This window comes from Podarcis tiliguerta (genome assembly GCF_965153285.1).
Source record: "Podarcis tiliguerta genome assembly, chromosome: 8".
In the NCBI taxonomy this organism is placed as follows: Eukaryota; Metazoa; Chordata; class Lepidosauria; order Squamata; family Lacertidae; genus Podarcis; species Podarcis tiliguerta.
The window spans coordinates 87,147,994-87,168,440 of record NC_139541.1 but is presented as its reverse complement, the minus strand read 5'-3'; the positions used below and the strand labels follow the sequence as shown (position 1 = coordinate 87,168,440).

General features: G+C 49.7%; 2 protein-coding genes across 5 annotated transcripts in view; one reads left to right on the top strand and one right to left on the bottom strand.

Annotated features, from left to right (window-relative positions):
- The window catches only part of ZC3H4 (zinc finger CCCH-type containing 4), a gene marked incomplete at its 5' end in the record, with an annotated part of 25,385 nt that extends 12,655 nt beyond the window's left edge, over positions 1-12,730 (bottom strand). The window contains 5 exons of the mRNA XM_083454748.1: positions 143-285; positions 907-1,123; positions 1,792-1,905; positions 2,838-3,054; positions 12,558-12,730. Coding sequence (XP_083310874.1) covers positions 143-285; positions 907-1,123; positions 1,792-1,905; positions 2,838-3,054; positions 12,558-12,730 — 864 coding nt within the window. The remainder of the gene's footprint in view (positions 1-142; positions 286-906; positions 1,124-1,791; positions 1,906-2,837; positions 3,055-12,557) is intronic.
- The window catches only part of SAE1 (SUMO1 activating enzyme subunit 1), a 25,334-nt gene continuing 16,761 nt past the window's right edge, over positions 11,875-20,447 (top strand). The window contains exons 1-2 of one of the 4 annotated variants that reach the window (XM_083455762.1): positions 13,227-13,258; positions 13,309-13,392. Coding sequence is in view for 1 of the 4 variants with exons in the window: in XM_083455759.1 (XP_083311885.1) it covers positions 13,217-13,392 (176 nt within the window). In the remaining 3 variants the exon portion in view is untranslated. Of the gene's footprint in view, positions 12,023-13,214; positions 13,393-16,749; positions 16,804-20,447 lie in introns of those variants that run through there. The other 3 variants (XM_083455760.1, XM_083455759.1, XM_083455761.1) reach the window with 3 other exon arrangements.

The window sequence follows — 20,447 nt, the reverse complement described above, 5'->3', positions numbered from 1 at the left end:
TCAAGTGGATATTATTTGGGGTCAGGACACCAATTGCGTTGGGTCATTCAGTATGTATTATACTTCCATTGTATACAGTTGTGTATGTTTTGATTAGATGCAGAAGATGGGCTGGCTGCAAGTGCCAACCGTGCCAGCTCACCTCCATTTCCTCTTCATACATTTCCTCCTCCTCCTCCTCCGGGTGCTCTCCTCTTCCCCTGCCACGGTTGCCTCTGCCCATGCCTCGCCCACGCATCCCGCCTCTTCCACGACCACGGTAGCCTCGGCCTCGCCCACGACCCCCTGTGGACACAAGACAAACAAAACAAAAACGGATCAGACTCTGGGGCATAGAGAGACGCTGCTTCCAGCTTCCTGCCAAGGCTCCCTGTAAGCAGGAACAGCAGAGCGTTTTGCATCTGTCTATCAGGAACAGCAAATTCCCATGCAATGGCGCACAGCCCTGCCTCCATGACTCTGTGGCCCAGAGGACACAACACACCAGGGGGGTGGGGATATGTTGTCTTGCCTTTCTATGACTAAGATCTCAAAGGAAAGGAAAGCAGCCATGTTGTGGCAAGGGAGCTCGGTCCCAGGGGAGGATGCTGCATAACCAAGGAGCTAACGCACCTTCGGTACCAAAGTCAACCTGACTCAAAACATGCAGCTGGCCTCAAGGGAGCCCAACAGGCAGAGACAGTTCAACTCCTCCCTGGTGACAAAAAGCAGGCAGGAACGCAACCCTGTTTTCTGAGTTGGAACCCAGAACAAAAATCTGCACTGAGCCTGAAGCGCCTTTTAAAAAGGCAAGTTTAATCCCTTTGAACGCTGACTAACTTTCACGATGGGCGTCACTTGAGTGTACTGGGGAGCAAACACTTTCCCCGCATCTGGAATGAGGGCTAAGCACAGGCAGGTGTATACCTCTCCCCCTGTGCGACCCCTCCTTGGCCCTCCGGTATTGGTTCAGCTCCTTTGCGAAGTCATCATAGTCTTCCTTGCCCATGTCCTCGTCATCCTCTCCCTCATAGTCACAATAGCCCTCGTTCTCATATTCCTCGTACATGGGGTAGTTCTTGCTTTCCATTTTGGAATATCCCTTTTTGGGGGCGCTGTGAGATGACGAATACTGCTGATGAGACTGGAAGTGAACGCACACAGAGTTATTACCAGGCATAACAAGCTGATCACCATCACCCATCATCTCAAGGAGACGTACAATGAAAACAGCAAATGTAGTGGAAACAGGGTGCCATAGGCACTCCTGGCAAAAACACATTGAGTCAACTGGGAAAGCCACCCGTCTCTTGAAAGAAATGCTGCTCCACACCGCAGGGGCAGCCACACCAAAAACCCTGGCCTGAGTTCCTGTGGAGGAGGGCGGCTGAGATCCTGGGGACTTGCAGGAGAAACTCTCCCGTAGGCCGCAGGAATAAGGCGGTCTCTCTCATAGCCCGGTCCCCAGGTGTACAGGGTCTTGAGGTACAAATGGGCTCCTTATGCATCTTCTAAACCAGCCTCTCCAGAGGGCCACCCCTGATCACTGGCCATGCTGGCTGAGGCTGAACAGTAGTCCAAAAAGGACGGAGGGCACCACATTGGGGGAGGCTCTCCTCCAAACCACCCTTTCCGGGAGCAGACACTCCCCAGCTGCCCGCTTTCCCCTCTGGCACAGAGCCCTCCACTGCCACCTGCCACTTCTGCCACAAATCCCGCTGGCCCCTGCTGCTGCGTGGGAGCCTTTGCCTAACCGCAGGCTGGGACGGAGACCCAGCCCGATTCCCGGGGTGAACTTCCCAATGCACTTACGGAGGAGGAGTAGAGAGGGCTGTACTCCCTGTACTTCCGATGCCCCTTCTCGCCGGGGCCAAAGTCCGAGTCCTCACTGTAGTCTGAGAAATCGTCGCTTGAAGAGGCATGGCGCTGCAAAGGAGGGGGGCAAGGCTGTTACCGGCTGCTCCCCAGATTGTGCTCTTTTTTCACCCAGCTCTGGCTACTGCTTAAAAGGAGCTTTCATGTTTTCAGCACAGACTTCTCTACACAGGTGGGAATTCCAACTATTTATGAAGCAGCAGTCACTACATCCGGCTGTAACAGCCAACAGAAGACAAGGGCAGCAGGGACATCCCATCGGCACAACAGAGAGACAAGCAACTTTTTGTGCCTCCTCTCCATTAACTTTTTCATGCCAGCTGGCCATTAGATTGCTTATTTCCTCCTCCCTCCCAACCCCTTTATCTTTTGTGCTGTGTCTTTTTAGATTATAAACCTGATAGGCCAATGACCCTCCTTGGTTTTTAGAGATTTGAAAGCTCTGGCTAATGGGTAGCGGTTGAAAATAGATAGATGATAGACAGATAGATAGATAGATAGATAGATAGATAGATGGAAGATACTGCTTGCCTGGAACAAGCAGGCAGTTTCCAAAGGCATCAAATGCAACTTGAAATTGGGCTTCCAGCACATGCACTCTAGGTTACATGATTTTTCAGATACTTTGGCATTTCTACATGCAAGTCTAACTGTTTTTGGTTCCTCGTATCATCTGTTCACCTTAGAATCAGTTGCTTTTAATCAAGAGTGATCACTTCTAGCCTCCAAACATTTCTGCCACCTTTGATTCTAGTTCATCACTTCTCATCTCATTCATGCAGTTGTGTGGCCCCCTCATGCTTTTGAAGACCAGCATGCCATTGGCCCACCAAGATCCTTGTTAAGAAATGCAGGTGACAGTCTGTGCTTGGCATCCCCTTTACGTCCCCAGCTCTCTGACCCCAGACCAGGGCAAACATCAAAGGAAAGGTTGAGGAGGGGTCTGAAACTGATATTCTTGAAGCTTGCCTGGCCTCACCCACCTTGTGCTTCGATTTCCTTTTCTTTTTGGACCTCCGCTTCTCTTTCTCGCGCTCTTTCCGACGCTTCCTTTTCCTCCGGTGAGTCTTCTCTTCATCCGAGTCACTATGATGCTTCTCGTTTTTGTCCTTCCGACTCTTCTCTCGGGACTCTGAAGCATCATGCGGCTCCTCGCCCCCATCATCTTCCAGCTCCCCTTCTTCCAGCTCCCCATCCTCCCTGTAAAGACACACAACCAGAATCATTTGGATGGAAGGAGCAAGGCAGGTGACAGAGGGGAGTTTCAAAGCAGAAAACTGTGCTAAATAGCATGCTGCTTGCCTGTCAAAGGTCACAGGCCTGATCAGTGCATTGGAAAAGAACAAACCAGTCCTGCTTCCTCCCAGAACAGGTCCTTATTCTGCAGAGTATGTGCAAAAATGAATTCAGCTCCAGCCCTAAGACTATATTCCGGGAGAGGATAGAAACACACACATGCATGCACACACCAGCAAAAGCAACCATCAAGTGGCTGGCTACGTATCTGACTACGCAAACACATTTGTGACTGGAAACCTCAGAGTTAAATAAAAGCAAGAGACATTGCTATTCCAACTGCTTGGTATCTACACAGAAATGAAGTGTTGCCCCTTTTTACACTGCCGCCGCAAGGTAACCCATTTACTCCTCCCCAGCCCAAGAATACAGCAAAGTGGCAACGCAAGAAGAGCTGAGCCTAAAGCTGAAGTGCCACCTTCTTCCCGTCCAAAGACAAAAGTCACTACAACTTCCATCCCCAATCCAAAGCCAGAGAACCTTTGCTGAGGAACCTGCACTCTTCTGCAAGGCTGAAAGGATAAATTACGCACGTATTTCTAAAGCAAGTCCCCAAAACTGCTCAAAAGAGTTCATGCAGGACATGCTTTCATTTCATAAATTAAGTGTTTACTAAAAAAGGTTTGCCATTTTTATCACCTCCATAATACAGCTAGGAGGGTGATGATAATGGGCTGACCCAGGGCGGTCTGGCGGCGAGACCCAGTGTGAGCTGAGAACCGAGGATTCAGCTGATACGTCGTGATCACCATCCCTCTGCCACAACAGCTTGTAAGCTTTCCTTATATGCGACCAAATTCCTGAGTGGGAATCTTATTTCTAAAGCGAAATCAACATCTCCTGAACATCTGCTTGGGCCCTTCAACAGCCATTGAAAGGGGCTCGTCTCCTACTTGGAATGACACACAGGCTTTTATTTTGCCTTGGCTGCCTAGACACCAGCAGTGGGGAAAGGTCAGCGGGTGCTCTGAAGACCTCCACTCCAAGCACCACCACCAGTAGCCCGTCACTATGGCAGAAGCCCTGCAGGCACCAGGCCAGCCAGTCACTACGGAAGCAAAACTTCTAGGCTGGCCCTCTCCAGGCCACGAACGGTTTAGCTGCTTCCGTCAGTATCCGTGAGACAAGCCCAACAGTGAGACCCAAGGACATACAGTAAATTATAGACCAAGATACAAAGCTGGCAATGGGGCCGGCTTCCCATATGGCATTTTTAATGGACATAATCTTCATTTAAGAAAAGAAACCCATATCAGTGTAGACCGTCAGATGTGGAAATCGCAACTATGCCCACTTTTCTGCTGGAAGGTTGGACTCACAAACTTCACACGCACTTAAAACTAGAATACTCACTACATTTTGACTCAAAATGTATTTCAAATAAAGAACCACATCAATTTGCCTGTCTTATGCTAGTCCATGTTCTGTGCTTGTAAACTGAAGGCAATAGGTAAAGGATGTGGTTTATCTGACTTCCAGGGCTAAGAAACAGCAGGCACTCAAGGAAGCGATGTGTTTCACGAAAGGAAGAGCTGCCGGGGGAGACAAGCTCTCATCCTTTCTGGCGTGAGCCAGCATTACTTGCTGGGAGCTACTGGTGCTACCTGAGTACAGCAAGCAGGATTGTTCTCCTGATCTCAGGGGGCGGTGGGGGAAGAGAGGGAAGAAAAAAATAGGCTTGGATGAGAGTTGCCTGCTCCTCAGGTATATCCATGCCTCACCTCAGTGAAGCCCTCTCTTCCTCCACCTCACACTAAAAGTCTGCTGCTAGTCAAATTGCCTCTGCAGCACACATGGTGGAAGCTGGGCTGCTGCCGCTGCTACAAAAACTATTGACTTTCTCCCCAGAGCCTGCCAGCCAGCTGACACGGTCCTGAACACAACTCAGCCCCCCGGCTGTCCTCACTCAGGTGCCTCCTCCTCTCTGTAAGCAGGACACAAGTGATGCGGTGCTGACTGTGGTGTGTGGCCAGCCAGGGCAAAGCCAGGGCAGCAGCACCACCTCCAGGCTGAGTGTTTGCATCTCAGACAGGGAACAGTTTAAAGCTGGCAGCAACCTTCAGAATTATTTGCAGCTCTTCCACAACTGGAAGCATGTGCAATAGGGGCTTCCAAGACCTAAACAGAGCCAAATCTGACACTGCAATTTACTAGTTATAACTGTTCCAACTCTCAAAATAACTTAGAAGAAAAACTGCATCCAACACCTCACATCCCTCCAAATGAATGCTTGGGAGAGAGGGGGTTTGGACAGCCTAAAGTTGGGGGGGGGGGCACAGAAGGGAAGCCGCAGCCTTTTTAGGGCAGCTGGACTTCATCTCTGCCATCCACTTTCCAATGGCAGCACTGATCCCTTCACCTAAACCTCTTCCACCTGGGCATAAATACACAGCTTTCGCCTTGACCATGCTTAGTCTGGTAATAAAGAACGCCTTGAGGGCTTCAGCATGCAAGATACATGTGCAATCCCATGCATATTTACCCAGAAGTAAGTCCTACTGTGTTTAATGGGGCTTACTCCCTAGTAAGTGTGGTTAGGATTGTAGCCTTATTCTGGCAGTCAAAATGATCTAAAACTTGGTGGCTTAATGCTGTGTGAAAAGCTATTAATCAGCAACTCTGAGTACAGTAATTATTACTAAAAGCTACAGGGCTCTGTCAACTTCATCGTAGAGCTTGCCATACGTGTTCACTGTGGCTATAGGGCAAAGCAGCGTGGTTGCCATGTGGCTATAGGGCTTTCAGAGAATCAAGTTGACACTGGGGGAAACGCTAGCCTTGTGACAGGCCCACCACAGCTCTTGGGGACTTTCCTCGGGAGCCAGTCCCTTTGCTACCTCTGCAGCAGAATGCTGAGCTTCATGCAAAGTATTACATCACAGTCGCCCTGTGTGACCTCACGGATCACGTGACCAGAGCCTGCTGCAGGAGACCACAGACCCTTCCAAGGCCTGGATCAGAACAGCACAGAAGCTGGGGAGGGTGCTCATGCTTCTGCAGGTGTTTGGTGCCAACAGTACAAAACCCAGGCACGGCAAAGGCACCGTGCTTGAAAAGATCACATCTGCCAGAGAAAGAATACCAGGCTGAGGAAAGAAGCCATGGCAGGAGAAGGCTGCGTAATGGCAGAGATCAGCACGACAAAGGTCACCTCTCAGAGGCCTAGAGAAGGAGCTGGGTTCAACAGGCCATGGGGGGGGGCATGGGGGGCTCCTCCAGGCATATATACAGGGAGATGCCTGGCACAGAACAGAAAAGTGGGAGTGGGAACAGGTGCCGAAGGAGGGCAGCAGGCGATGAGCGTGAAGAAAAGACCGGACGGAAACATGAGCCTGACATGTAACCTTGAATGAAACATGACAGGGATCCAGCGCACAGACGTAAAGAGAGAATCCACACTGTCAAGGCAATGAGGCAGAAAGGAGAATATTCTAAGTTGATTAAGGAACAGAAACACTGCAGGACAGAAGGGCCTCAGAGCAAGTGGTATGTGGTTTTGCTTTACTGGACCGTTTACAGAAATATCAAGCTCTTCTTTAATTACTGCAACTGAAACATGTTAGTTCTCTATATGAGAATGGTTTCTGCCTTCTTACTTTGTGTCTGAAACTTAATAGATATAGTAAGACCTTTTCTGGTCAAAAATCAAGGCCAGTGTCTCTGCTGCCCCCTGATGGTGGGAAATGGGAAAGCCACGGAAAAACCACCTTAGTCTCTAAACTTTGGATTGAACAAACACAATGTTAAAATGAAATAGGGTTGATACCGTTCCCCTGACCAGCATACCAGTGTTAAGACACTCAGCTATATGAGCCGATTGCCAATGGCACCTTGAATCTAGGTTATGGTTGCCACAATGGTATGTCTAGGCACACCCCTCCAATTGAGTTTTTTTGTTATTATTTCATTTCATTTCTATACCACTTTATAATCTAAAGAAAAAACAGCAAAGCAGTTTACAACACATTAAAATCAAATAGAACAAGCCAGAAAAAACATACGTATTCAAGCTTCAAGAAAAATATTTCAGATCCTTTTCTAAATGACATTTTGCTTGCCCTATATTTATTTATATAGCTGTCCCATAACATGAGGCCTGTAGGAAGCCAGTGTGGTATAGGACCTGGGAGATCAGGGTTCAAATCCCCACTGGGTGACCTATGGGCAGCCACAGCCTCCACCTACTTCACCATGTCCTCTTTGGAGAAAGAGGTGGGATATAAATGCAGCATATAAGCTCTGCTCCTGACCTGCTTAAGAAAGGTGGAGGGGCCAGCCAGGCGGAGATGTCAGTCGCCCACCTGGCAGCCAGAGATCTCCACATGGTCACAGCTGGACCCGTGCCTGTCGCAAAAAGCGCCTGGATAATTTCTAGCACTGCTGCTTACCTAGGAGACTGCTGAAACCCAGGGTTGTACTCAACTTTACTCATGCTCAGAGTAGGCCCACTGAAACCAGCAAACTAACAAGTTTTTTAATTTTAATGAGTCTACTTCAAGGGAACACAGTTGGACCCAACATCAGCCATAACGATAATGGGTGTAACTTGGGTTCATTAATTTGGAAGGATCTACTGTTGAGTAGAACTTAGCTGCAATTATGGAAGCCTTCTACAACATCAGCTAAAATCTGTGCCGGCTGCAGGTCCACAGCAAAGGCCTGAGATTTCACACACTGGAGCAGAAGAAGGTGTTGGAGGGAACACCAAGCTGTAATTACCCAGTGAATGATTCCTGTGAGAGCAAAACTGGGGAGGAGCTGGGGTGCTGTGAACTATGAATTCAGAAAAGCCAGGATGTTTCCTGGAGTGAGGAACTCCACAACAACAAAAAACTCTTGGCCAATGACATTTTAAGGAAATCTAACCAGCCACAGGGAACTCTAGTCAGCAGGTGGAACGCAAGTCCCTGCCCACTAGAGTATAAATGCACTTTCTGCAGCAGGCAAAACGCCACTCTCTGGCATTATTATACAAAACCTTAATGAATCTTCTGAGCATCTCCCTTCTACCAAGTGAAACCAGTGGCCTCTCTCTCTCTCTCTCTCTGCCCACACTGACTAGCAACAGCTCTCTGGGGTTTCAGACCGGGGCTGCTCCCAGCCCTGCTCAGAGATGCAGGTGGGGATTGAAACAATGACCTTTCTTCACCCAAAGGATGAACTCGGAATGCCGGGGAAATGCTATGAAGGAGCTCACTAAGAAATCTGGAATAAGCCAAACACTTGGAGCTTAGTTCTCCCAAAACGAAATGGGACCCGTCATCGGTGCGACAACGCACACGCCTTGGGGTGGGAGTCGGCCCTATGGGATTTGGCAGGAGTGGGACCTACCCCTAAGTACACACTCATAATCTAGGGCATGACTCTTAACCTCAACCCTGCAGGAGCGGGAGTTCCTTTTCTGGTTTAGCAGCATACACTGCAGGGTGAAGACACCGGAAACCTTCGTGGAGGATTTCCTAACGCCAGTTCCTTAAAGCTAGAGATAACTGTATTTTCAAAGGCGATCAAGACAAACTACGTCTTTAATTCAGGCAGGCAGCTAACTTGGACCTCTCTGAAAAACCCGTCCTCCAGCTAGGGGGTGGGGAGAGATGAGACTTAAACATTTTGGAATTATTTCAATGACCTCAACCTGCCCAAAAGCACGGCTTTCAGCCCAATATCATTTCTGCACCTTTCAAAACAAGAGCCTGCAGCAGAACCAGGTGCTATGGACTGATGAGCCAAACGAAGTGCAAGGGCATATCTCAGAGGAGAGTGGAACCCGCAGAGCTGGCTATTAAAAGATCCCTTCGTCAAGAGAGGCCGCCATGGAAGAATGTAGGACACCTTCTTCCAAAGGAATTGGCCACCTTTTGCTCCTACTACCAAAACTGCTTTCAAGGTTCCCTGGGCAAAAAAAAATCAGAAGACAGTAAAAAGCCACCACCACTAACTACTCTGCAAGTCACTCTTGGTTGCATGAAGCGCTATATGCACCTGCCAAATATTTAATTTAAAAGGTCATTTCACAAAGAAGTTAATATGCAATCTAGCTCTGTGATGGAAATTAGCCACGTTTCCTCCCCCATCTTCCTTGCTGGTCACACTGTTGACTCACGGCATTCTAAGCTGACGTCATTCACCCAAGAATGCCCATGAGTTTCCACAGGGGGCACCCTCCTACGTTGCCAACAATGGGAGAGAAGCAGAAATTCAGCAGGGGTCCTCAGTGGCAGGAGAAGAAACTCTTATCTGCAAAACTTCTCCCTTTCCATCCAACTACTAACGGCACAAGAACACTTCCCTTAAAAATGGGTTGACTGTAACCAGCATAAAATGCTGATACAGAGTTTGTATTTTAATCCCTTCCCACTTAACATCAAGCAAAACGGCAAGAGGATCAGTGCCCAGGACTTCGTACTTTCCAAGTGTGCACATCCTTATTCTGTCTTTCTCCCTCCGACTCTCAGCCTAATTTTGTCAATAGGAAGAATGTAAAAATCCAGCAGATCTTACAAAGCACTGCCAGACCTGCCTCAACAATGGCTTATTGTTGGCAGTGCTGAAATAATGCACTTAACTCAGAAGTGCCACGTAAATTCTTACGAATTGAGGAATATAAAGTCACAGCAAGGAGATAATAATCTATGTTCAAAGTTGAAGCAGGTCTGTTGACCTGGTAGCACAACTCTTGGTAACACATCAGGCCAAGCCTTGGCTGCCTCATTCAGCCACCGCAAACTCCCTGAACATGGATTCAGGCTGCCCAGGACACGGTCAGCAGGCCTAAGTTCAGCCCACCTCAGAGCTTGCAAGCTTGATCAGTCACAAGTAGAAATAAAATGGCTCAAGCTTTTAATTGGCGGAAAGGTGGGTTTTTGTAACAGTTACTGTCCAAATTCGTGCTTTAAGGTCCCTGCCAGAGCTACCAACATGCGGATAAACCACCTAACGTATTTTGACCACCAGAGCTGGACCAGTGATGGAGAAAGGAACCCTTTTCTCCTGTTAGTTTGACTAGGAAATTTCAACCAGACCAACAGCAGTGGTATCTCTGCCACCAATGTCGCTGAGTGAATACTGTCAAACCACGCAGCAAGAGCCGGGGCACGAAGAGAAAAGCGGTGTGTGACTGCAGCACTAGCAGCAGATGAATCCGACCAGAGAGGGGTGGGTCTAGGGACATATCCCAGGCCCTGCCTGCTTGAGGTGGTCAGGGCAGAAAGGGGTGGGAGAGACCATTTTGCAGTGCCAGGTACAGGTAGTTGAGGCCTAATGGTTCAGGGTCCTCAGCGCTTTGCATCCAAAGCTGCCAACACCCCTTTCCCCAAACACCCTCCTTTTCAGGCCTTTGCTGGCAGTAGCTTTCTGCCCAATAATAACTACTACTAATTATTATTATTATTACTACTATTATTATTCCGCCCATCTGACTGGGTTGCCCCAGCCACTCTGGGCAGCTCCCAACAAAATATTAAAAACACAATAAAAGATGAACCATTAAAAACTTTCCTGAACAGAGCTGCCTTCAGAAAGTCCTATAATTGTTTATCTGTTTGACGTGATGGGAGGGCATTCCACAGGGAGGGTGCCACTACCAAGAAGACCCTCTGCCTGGCTCACTGTAGCTTCACACCTTGAAGGGAACTTGGAGCTGGACCCCAGTGTCCCGGCTGGAGGATGGAGATGGAGATGCTCCTTCAGGTAGATCTTCTACCTCCTCTCCTCCAATGAAGGTTGGGGAAGAGGCAGCCTATCTACCAGCCTACCCGCCAATCAGAATCAGGGAGCTTAGCATTGCATGCTAAGGTGATTTTTAAAAAAATCTCTAAACTTAGCACTTCACTATGAAATTTGCTTTTAAACTATCATTTGCTGCCCAGTGTCTGGGGCAACTCAGATGGTCAGGGTACAAGTAATAAATTGCTACTATTATAATTATTGTCACCCCAAGCAGAAATTTCACACTGTTCTTTAGTGGACAACTTAGTAGTTTCCTTGTTTTGTAGATGTTTTCTAGCACATGCATACAAAAGTATTTTTGGTAGTGCAGGAAAGCACAAGCTAATGCTATTTTGCATAAGTGAGTGTGTGGCCCTCGTAGACAGTTTCCTGTTTCATCAGAATAAACAGGACAAAACACTGCACTCGCTATGGGACCAAGTGTATGGCCTTGTTTTACATGAAGAACAGGAGCGGCGGGATTTGGAAAGCGCTGGGTTATGGGATAAGGAGTCTAATGTACACAACACAGAGTTACTGTCATTTGGATTCACTTGTCTTGTGTGAGGTACAAACATGAACTTTGCACAGACCATGTAGTTAACAAAAGGACGATGGAAACAGGAAGAAAGGGGTTGCTAATAAGGTGCTTACACTGTACATGGTTATTGCTTACCAAATGAGGGAGAGGGTGGAAGTGTTTGATGACTTTGGGGACACTGTGATTTGTTACACTTTGGAACTGCTTATCCTTTTTGGAAACAACTTTGCAAACCTGCACTAAGTGCAGCGTGTGTCCACTTTCCAGATAGCCGGATGAAGAGGGAGTCTGCAGACACAGTGCCTGGGTGGGTGGCATCCCAGCTGGAGCTCCAGAGCCCTCGGCTGGGGGGGAGGCGGGCGGGCGGGCGAGGGGGCAGCCACTCACCCTGCAAAGCTTACAGCAGGGCTTGGGCTATTTTTTAAAAAATACAGTAATCTGAAACATCTCCTTTTTCTTTCCAGGATGGTGTGTGCTTTTGTGAGTACTTTCCTAAGTTAAGGTCACATACGGAAGGGGCACCAACCAGCCCAACAGAAAGGGACACCGTTCTGCTCGTTTCCTTACACGAAATGCTTACTGACTTCTGGCCTTTTGTTTGTGGCGGGGAAAGAAAGGAACAAGGTACAAATTGAATTATTCAATAAAAGAGATTACTTACCAACCCAACCCCTGCATCACATGAAAGAGAGAACTCCACAGGGAGGGAGGAAGAGAAGGAGGGGGGGGAGGAGGCACGCGCCCCGTGTGCGAGCGTACACACGTGCGCGCGCGCCAAGGTAGACCCACGGCGACCCTGCGCTGCCCACCTGCCCTCGAGGGAGTGGGGGAGGGAAGGAGGGAGGGAGGAGGATCCCCCTCTGCCTGTCACACTGTCACCCCCCCCCTTCCCTCGTGGCGGGGCGTCCAAATGCCCGGCTTGGCCCGGGAGGGGCGCACACAAAGGCCGGGCCCGCTCCCCCTCTGGGCCTGCTGCTCCTGCTCTTCCTCCCGGCCTCCCCGCCATGCCGGGATGTGGGGAGGGAGGGAGGGGGCCACCTGCGCTGCCCTCCCCCGCCTGGCTGCCCGCTCCCCTCCCCCCGCTCGTGCCCCTCCCGCCCCCCCCCCCGCTAGAAGAGAGAGAGAGAAAGAGAGAGAGAGAGAGAGGCGGGTACTGGACCTTTCGTCCGGGCCGGGCCCGTGGTGGTGTTGTTGGAGCGGCCGGGCGCTGGCGCCGCCGAGGCCCAGGCTGCTGCCGTGGTGGTGGCTGTGGAGGAGGGAGGCCGGCGAGGGGGAAGGGGGCCTGGCGTGCGGGCTGCTGGGCGGGGGCACGCTGGGGCTCTCCACGGCCATGGGGGGCGGCCGGGGCTCGGGCGGGCGGGAGGCCGGGGCTGGCGGGGCGGCGCCAGCGGGCGAGGGAGCCAGCCGGGCGGCCGCCGAGGACGAGGAGGAACGGGAGAGCGGGACGAGGAGGAGGAGGAGGAGGCGCACCGGGACGGGGCACAGTCACTGTACTCGGCGGGCCTGAGGCGCCGCGCTCCGCTGGCGGGCTTGGCTGGCGGGCGCCGGCCGCACGGAGGGCTGCTGCCGGGCTGGCGAGCTGCTGCCGAGGCTGCAACACACAAAATGGCGCCCGGCGCCTCGCCCGCCCGCCCGACTCTCGCCCGGCGCCGCCCTCGCTCGCTCGCTCGCGCACACGCAGCCGCCGCCGCCGGGCGCCGCCCGACACGCCCCGCGCAGCGCCCGGCCCGACCACTGGCGGAAACGCCCGAGCGCGGCCGGAAGGCGGGGGGCGGGGCCGGGGGCGGGGCCCGGCGGCGGCGAGGTTGAGTCTCAGCCATGGTGGAGAAGGAGGAGAAGGACGAGGCCGGCCGGGCCAGCGCCGCCGCCGCCGCCCCGGGCGCAGGGGGCCCCGCTCCGCGCGCAGCCAGCGCCGCCGCCGCCGCCATCAGCGAGGAGGAGGCGGCCCAGTACGACCGCCAGATCCGCCTCTGGGGCCTCGAGGCGCAGAAACGGTAAGGCCGCCCGCCTGCCTGCCTGCCTCTCTCGCCCGCGCCGCTTTCCCCGGGAGCCCCGAGGATGCCGGGGGCCCTAAGGCCGCCCACCCTCCCCGCCGGAGCTGCCGGCCCGGAGAAGGCCCCGTCCCAGCGCCGGATTTACTTAGGAGCTCAACAAGCTACAGCTTAGGGCCCCACTCTCTTGGGGGCCCCAAAAAAACTGGATGTGCATTTCCAAAATATAAGATGATGATGATAATTATTTATTCCCCAGCCGAACATTAAAAACACAATACAGCATTAACATTAGATGTAAGGTAAAAAAAACAAAATAAAACTAAACCTACATCCAGCAATGGTGTTTTGTGTTGTGAGGATCCTAGGATGTAAGTCAGGGACCCCCAATCATTTTAAGTTAGAGCTTAATAATTATTTCACTATTATTATACTTCTTCTTCATTGTATTTCACCATTAATGTACTTCTTCTTCATTGTATTTCACCATTAATATACTTCTTAATTGTATTTCAGTTCAACAATTACGGTATTTCTCGCCCTATAGGACGCACTTTTTCCCCTCCAAAAATGAAGGGGAAATGTGTGTGCGTCCTATGGGGCGAATGCAGGCTTTCGCTGAAGCCTGGAGAGCGAGGGGGGTCGGTGTGCACCGACCCCTCTCGCTCTCCAGGCTTCAGGAAGATATCCGCAAGCCTTCAGAGCACTCCCCCAACCCGCAAGCTCCGGGAGCGGCGGCAAGGCTGCTCAACCTTGCCTCCGCTCCCGGACTTGTTCTGGGGGCTGGGGAAGCTTGGGCTTCCCCTGCCCCAGCCCTGCCGCTAAAAACAAAGCCGCGCGCAGCCTCTCCCAGCTGGAGAGGTTGTGCGTGGCTAAAGAGGAAGCCAAGACAGCCAGCGGGATGGATCCCGCTGGCTGTCTTGGCTTCTTTGCTCTTTGGGGCTGGGGGGGGGATTTCTTTATCCCCCCCCCTAAAAACTAGGTGCGCCCTATGGTCCGGTGCGCCCTACGGAGAGAAATATACGGTACTTTGATAAAATACACCTTTTGTGATGTGCAAATAGCTTGAGATACAGTGGTGCCTCGCAAGACGAAAAGAATCCGTTCCGTGAGTCTTTTCGTCTTGCGTTTTTTTCGTCTTGCGAAGCAAGGCCATTGGCGGAGTAGCGCTATTAGCGCTATTGGCAGTTTAAGGGCTAAAAACAGCTTTTTAAGGCTTAAGGGATTAGCGGTTTTGCTGCTAAAATGCTTTTAGCAGCTTAGCGCTTCAGAAAAAGGGGTTTTGGAGCAGAAAAAAACCCCAAAAATTTTCATCGATTTTCGTCTTGCGAAGCAAGCCCATAGGGAAATTAGTCTTGTGAAGCGCCTCTGCAGACGGAAAACCCTTTCGTCTTGCGGGTTTTCCGTCTTGCGAGGCACCACTGTACCTATTAGGTCCATCATTGACCACCTAGCATCTATTCAACACAAAAAACAGTGGCAATTTGTTGTTGACAAGGGACAGCTGGACATATCAAGGGCCCCATTACCTTCAGGAGCTGAGGGCCGCATCAAACCTCAATCCGGTCCTGCCCAGTCCCGTGGTGAAATCTCCCTCCCCTTGGGAGCATTTTTTCCTTCTCCCCAATGGCGGCTTAAAACAAAGCTCCAGGCACATCCCTAGGATTCTGGACAGAGAAGCAGGTGCAGCTGCGCCATCGGGGCAAAGCGGGTGGAAGCCACCGATTTATTTGAAAGGTCAATGAAAGACGGAGGGGCTGCTGCCGCCCTGTCATATCATCATCATCATCATTTTGTTTGTATGCCGCCTTTCCATAGTTGAAACCATGCTCAAGGCGGCTTACAATATGACAAGATTTACATCATTACAGACATAACAGAAGTCATAAACAAGAAATAAAACACATCAGAAAGCACACAGCCAAATGGAAACAATTTCCACGTAAATCATAAGATCCAAAACTAAAGATCCAACAATAATATCAATAACAGCAACAGCTCTGTCAAACCCCCATACTCCAGCCAGCCCATTTATTAGTAGTATTACAATATTTTTCGCTCTATAAGACGCACCAGACCACAAGACACACCTTGGTTTTGGAGGAGGAAAACAAGAAAAAAAATATTCTGAATCTCAGAAGCCAGAAGAGCAAGAGGGATCGCTGTGCAGTGAAAGCAGCGATCCCTCTTGCTGTTCTGGCTTCTGGGATAGCTGCGCAGCCTGCATTCACTCCGTAAGACGCACACACATTTCCCCTTACTTTTCAGGAGGGAAAAAGTGAGTCTTATAGAGCAAAAAATACGGTATTTATTGAATCCTTCCTCCACAGAGGCCAGGGCAGCTCACAGCAGAAAAGAGAACCACACAAAACACGGGATAAAGGCACAACAAAAGCACCTCGCCTTCCAAGTGCATAATATAATAAAAAAAATTATTTATACCACGGCCAAAACCGGGCTCAGAGCAGCTGCATAAGCGCTACATCGGGTGGCTCCTCTGAAAACACAGTCTCAAAACAAATTGAAATCTAAGGCAGACAGGGACTGTGGAACTCCCTGCCACCAGGCTCAGTTGCAGCCTCCCTGGCAGAGAGAGGCGGCCAGTGCTGCCTGTGGTCTGCTTCCGGCGCTTGCCAGGGGCCTCCTGCTTGGGGGCATCTGGCTGGCCGCCGTGAGGGCATGGGGCTGGAGGGGCCGGATTCAGCCCCGGGGCCCCTCCTACGCCCTTAAAAGAGAGTGGGGCAGCCCTCTGCTGGCAGGGAGGGGCCCCCATCTGAGCCTCCTGGGGCTTCCTCAGCATGGAGGCCACAGCAGAGAAGGCCCCGTCTCTCGCTGACAAGGGGGCGTCTCATGGGGCTGCATGCTATGAAAAATGGGGGGAGCATAAATACCCCACAAAGAACCCCCAGGTCGCAGCCGATCGGGGGGGCTTACCTGTTGGGGGGCTCCCAGCGCGCCACTCCAGCCTGCCCCACACCGGCCTTGGCTCCTGCCAGCGGAGGCCGCCTCCTGGGGGTTTGGGGTGCTGCCCCACCTCAAGACGGCAGGGCCCTTGCTGCCAGGCCCCCTGGATCCCGCCAGGCCCCTTGCTGTCCGCCTGTTGGGGGGCAGGTGCTTGGCAGGCCCCTTTTTTCTGGCCCCCATTTGGAGCTCCCCTTTCCTGGGAGGGAGCGAGGGGGTCATGGCCGCCTTCCCGGCTCCCCTCAGGAGTGCTGGACTGGCTATGGGGGGGTCTTCCCACACCAGCTGCCCCCCTGGGCTTCTCCTGCCCCTTCTGGAGCCGCCTGGTTTGGGGGGGGTCCCTCCCCTCCCCAACGGCCACGGAAGCTTCCGGGCCCCGGCCTTCCGCCTCCTCAGCGAGGGCCACAGAAAAGGGCCCCTGGGGGGGCTGCTTGGGCCTGTGAGGGGCCCCAGGCGAGTGGCTGGCATTGAAACCAGGGGGGAGAAAAATGAATGGTTTTTATATATAAAAATTTTGAAAAATCAGATTTTTTTTAAATTTAAATTGGATTTTTAAAAATGAAATGATTTTGGAGGGAAAACCTTTCTAAAGGTAGTTTTCTATTTAAGTTACATTATAGTCAAAGGCTGTTTGTCAGGAAATAAGGATTTAAGTTTTTCATATGTGCTAAAACTCAGCCTAAGGTGTGTTTTTTCTAAAAAAAGTCGTTTAACCATATCGGTTGACAATCACGGATACATAGGCTACAATGTTATTGTTTTAGTTAAATAAATGGTTTACATTTTTATTAAGGAAATGATTGTTTTTCTCCTCCCAATCAAGTACAGCAGAAAAGTTGTCCAAATATAAACAGTTAACTTACGAAACGTTACTATTATTTAATAATTATCTGTCAAGCTATTTCTAATAGTATCGCCAAATCAATAATTGTTGACATAAGTGTAAAAACTACTCTGAAAATTTATGATTCCAAAAAGGAAACCTTCCTCTGGTTGTGAATAGTAAGGTGATACCAGCAAGAACGAGTCTTTCTGTAAAAAAAAGATTTAAATTGGGTCTTACTGACTAGTGATTTAAATCGTGATTTAAATTCATTTTATTAAAATCAAATGCCAGCCTTCAAGAGGGGGCAGCTCTGACGCCACGCTGGGCCTCCAAGCCGGCGTCTGAGGGGCCAAGAGGAAGGAGGCCCCACAAAATGGCCAGGGCACCTTCTGAGGTGATGCAACTGTAAAAAACTACTCTGAAAATTGATGATTCCAAAAAGGAAACCTTCCTCTGGTTGTAAATATTAAGAGGATACCAGCAAGAATGAGTCTTTTCTGTAAATAAATCTGATTTCAATCCAGCCCCGCTCCCTTCCGGCTCCACAGAAGGGCCAGGGCAGCTTCGGAGGCCTTGTTGGCGGGCGGAGGCCTGGGGGTGAGGCCTGGGGGTCCCTTCTTATGAGGGGCCTGCTGGGTCCCCCCCTTTCCAGCCCCCCAACAGCATTTCCAACATTTTCCTTGAGGGGTTCTTGGTTGCTTTCAACCAAGGGTGGGTTTCATTTAAATCAAATCGATTTAAATCACTAGTCAGTAAGCCCCAATTTAAATCACTTTTTTTTTTCACAGAAAGATTCATTCTTGCTGGTATCATCTTAATATTTACAACCAGAGGAAGGTTTCCTTTTTGGAATCATAAATTTTCAGTCTCGTTTTTTACAGATACGTCAAAAATGACTGGTTTTTGGATACGAAATTCCCTCAGAAGCGGCCCTGTCCATTTTGTGGGGGCTCCTTCCTCTGGCCCCTCGGCTTGGGGGGCCAGCCTGGCTCAGAGCTGCCCCCTCTTGCCGGGTGCCATTGGATTGAAAGCAAATGGATTTCAATCACAATTTCAATCACTAGTCAGTAGGACTTGGTTGAAATCACATTTTTTAACAGAAAGACTCATTCTTGCTGGTATCCTCTTGATATTTACAACCAGAGGAAGGGTTCCTTTTTGGAATCATAAATTTTCAGAGTAGTTTTTACAGTTATATCAACAATTCCTGATTTGGTGATACTATTAGAAATACATAGACAGATAATTATGAAATTCTGGGGAGGTTTCATAAGGTAGCTGTTTATATTTGGACAACTTTTCTGCTGTACTTGATTGGAAGGAGAAAAACCATCATTTCCTTAATAACAATGTAAACAATTTAACTAAAACAACGACATTATAACATTTGTATCCATGTTTATTAACCGATGTGGTTAAACGATTTTTTAATTTTATTTTAAAAACACCTTAGGCTGAGTTTTAGCACACATGAAAAACTTAAATCCTTATTTCCTGATGAACAGCCTTTGGACTATAACGTAACCTAAATAGAAAACTAGCTTAGAAATATTTTTCCTTCAGAAGCATTTTATTTTTAAAATCCAGTTTCAATTTTTAAAAAATCCAGTTTCAATTTTTAAAAAATGGATTTCAATTTTAAAAATTGTTGTTTTTTAAAAAATCATGGATTTTTATCCACCCTGCCCTGCCCCCCTTTCCTTGCTCTGCCCCACAAGTGCAGCCCTTGCCCAGTGTCCACCTGCCTTTGCATTGGGGGTGGGGTTCTTATCTGAATTCTTTATGGAAAGTTTTCAACATAGAATACAATAAAAATAAAACTTAGAAAATAGAAAAGGAAAGAAAGAGACAGGAGAGTTCGCTGCCTCTTGGTCTCTCCTCCATCTCCTTCCTCTCCGTTTCCTCCTCAACCCAAACTAGAGGGCAACAAAAAAACAAATGCAAAAATAAACTGAGTCCCCCATAAAGGACAAGAGCTACATATCATTCAAAGGGGCATTAAAAAAATCAAAAAGAGAGACAAAGGAAAGATGTAGCAGGGACCTTAGATTCTCCATCTGCCCACAAGGTACCATATTTTCCCGTCTATAAGACGCCCCCCCCCCCCATGTATAAGACATCCCCTATTTTGGGGGAGTCCAATTTAAGAAAATGGGGGGAGATGTATCCGTGTATAAGACACCTGCCCATTTTTGACATTATTTTTTAGGGGCAAAAGCCTAGTCTTATATACGGGAAAATACGGTATATCCAGGTTATTCAAAGTATTCCACCCATTCATTGCAGGCCTCACTCTGTTAGATGACATTTGCTCCGTCTTCAGTCACCTCAAGTTCATTCAGTTTCCTTTCCATGCAAAAAGCCCCCAAGGGGATCCAGAAAAGTCTTTCTCCAGTCCAGTCCAGTGGCACCTCGTGTTACGGACGGGATCTGTTCCAGAGGCCCGTCCATAACGTGAAATGCCTGCAACTCGAAGCGCTGTGTCTGCGCGCGACGCAATTTAGCACCTGCGCAGGCACGAGTGGCAAAACCCGGAAGTAACCCATTCCAGTACTTCTGGGTTGCTGCGGGACATAACGCAAAAAGACGCAGCGTGACATGGACGCAACGCAAGGTATGACTGTACGGTGGGCGCTTGGGTTGCGAACATGATCCGTGCGGGATGCACATTTGCAGATGCGCAGGTTGCAATTTGGTGCTTCTGCACATGCGCAAAGCATGATTTAGCGCTTCTGCGCATGTGTGACCGCCAAAACCCGGAAGTAACCCATTCCGGTACTTCCGGGTTGCCGCGGGACGTAATGCGAAAAGACCCAACATGAAGTGGGCGCAACACGAGGTATTTCCAAGAGGTTCCCTTATTAGGATAATAATCTGTAACTCTACTTACTGTATGTCCATTAGTTCATACCCAGTTCCGTATCTCCTGGTCCCATTTCCTGTGGGACAGGAGTTTCTGTCTTGATTTAGGAAGAAAGGCCTTCCATGGCCCCTTCTTTTTCCAGAGTCTGGGTGGCCTTTCCCTCTGAGTCTTCCTCCACTTGCGCACAAGATCCTTGCTCTCCCAGCTCTCTCTTGGCCATCTCAGAGTAATAATAATAATAATTAATAATAATAATTTTTATTTTTATTTATATCCCGCCCTCCCCAGCCGAAGCCGGGCTCAGGGCGGCTAACAACAATAAAATAGTACAACATTAGAAGTTCAATAGTACAAGAAGGTTCCTTCATGTTTTTTTCTGTCCTCGGTTCCATTCCTCTCTTCCTTGAT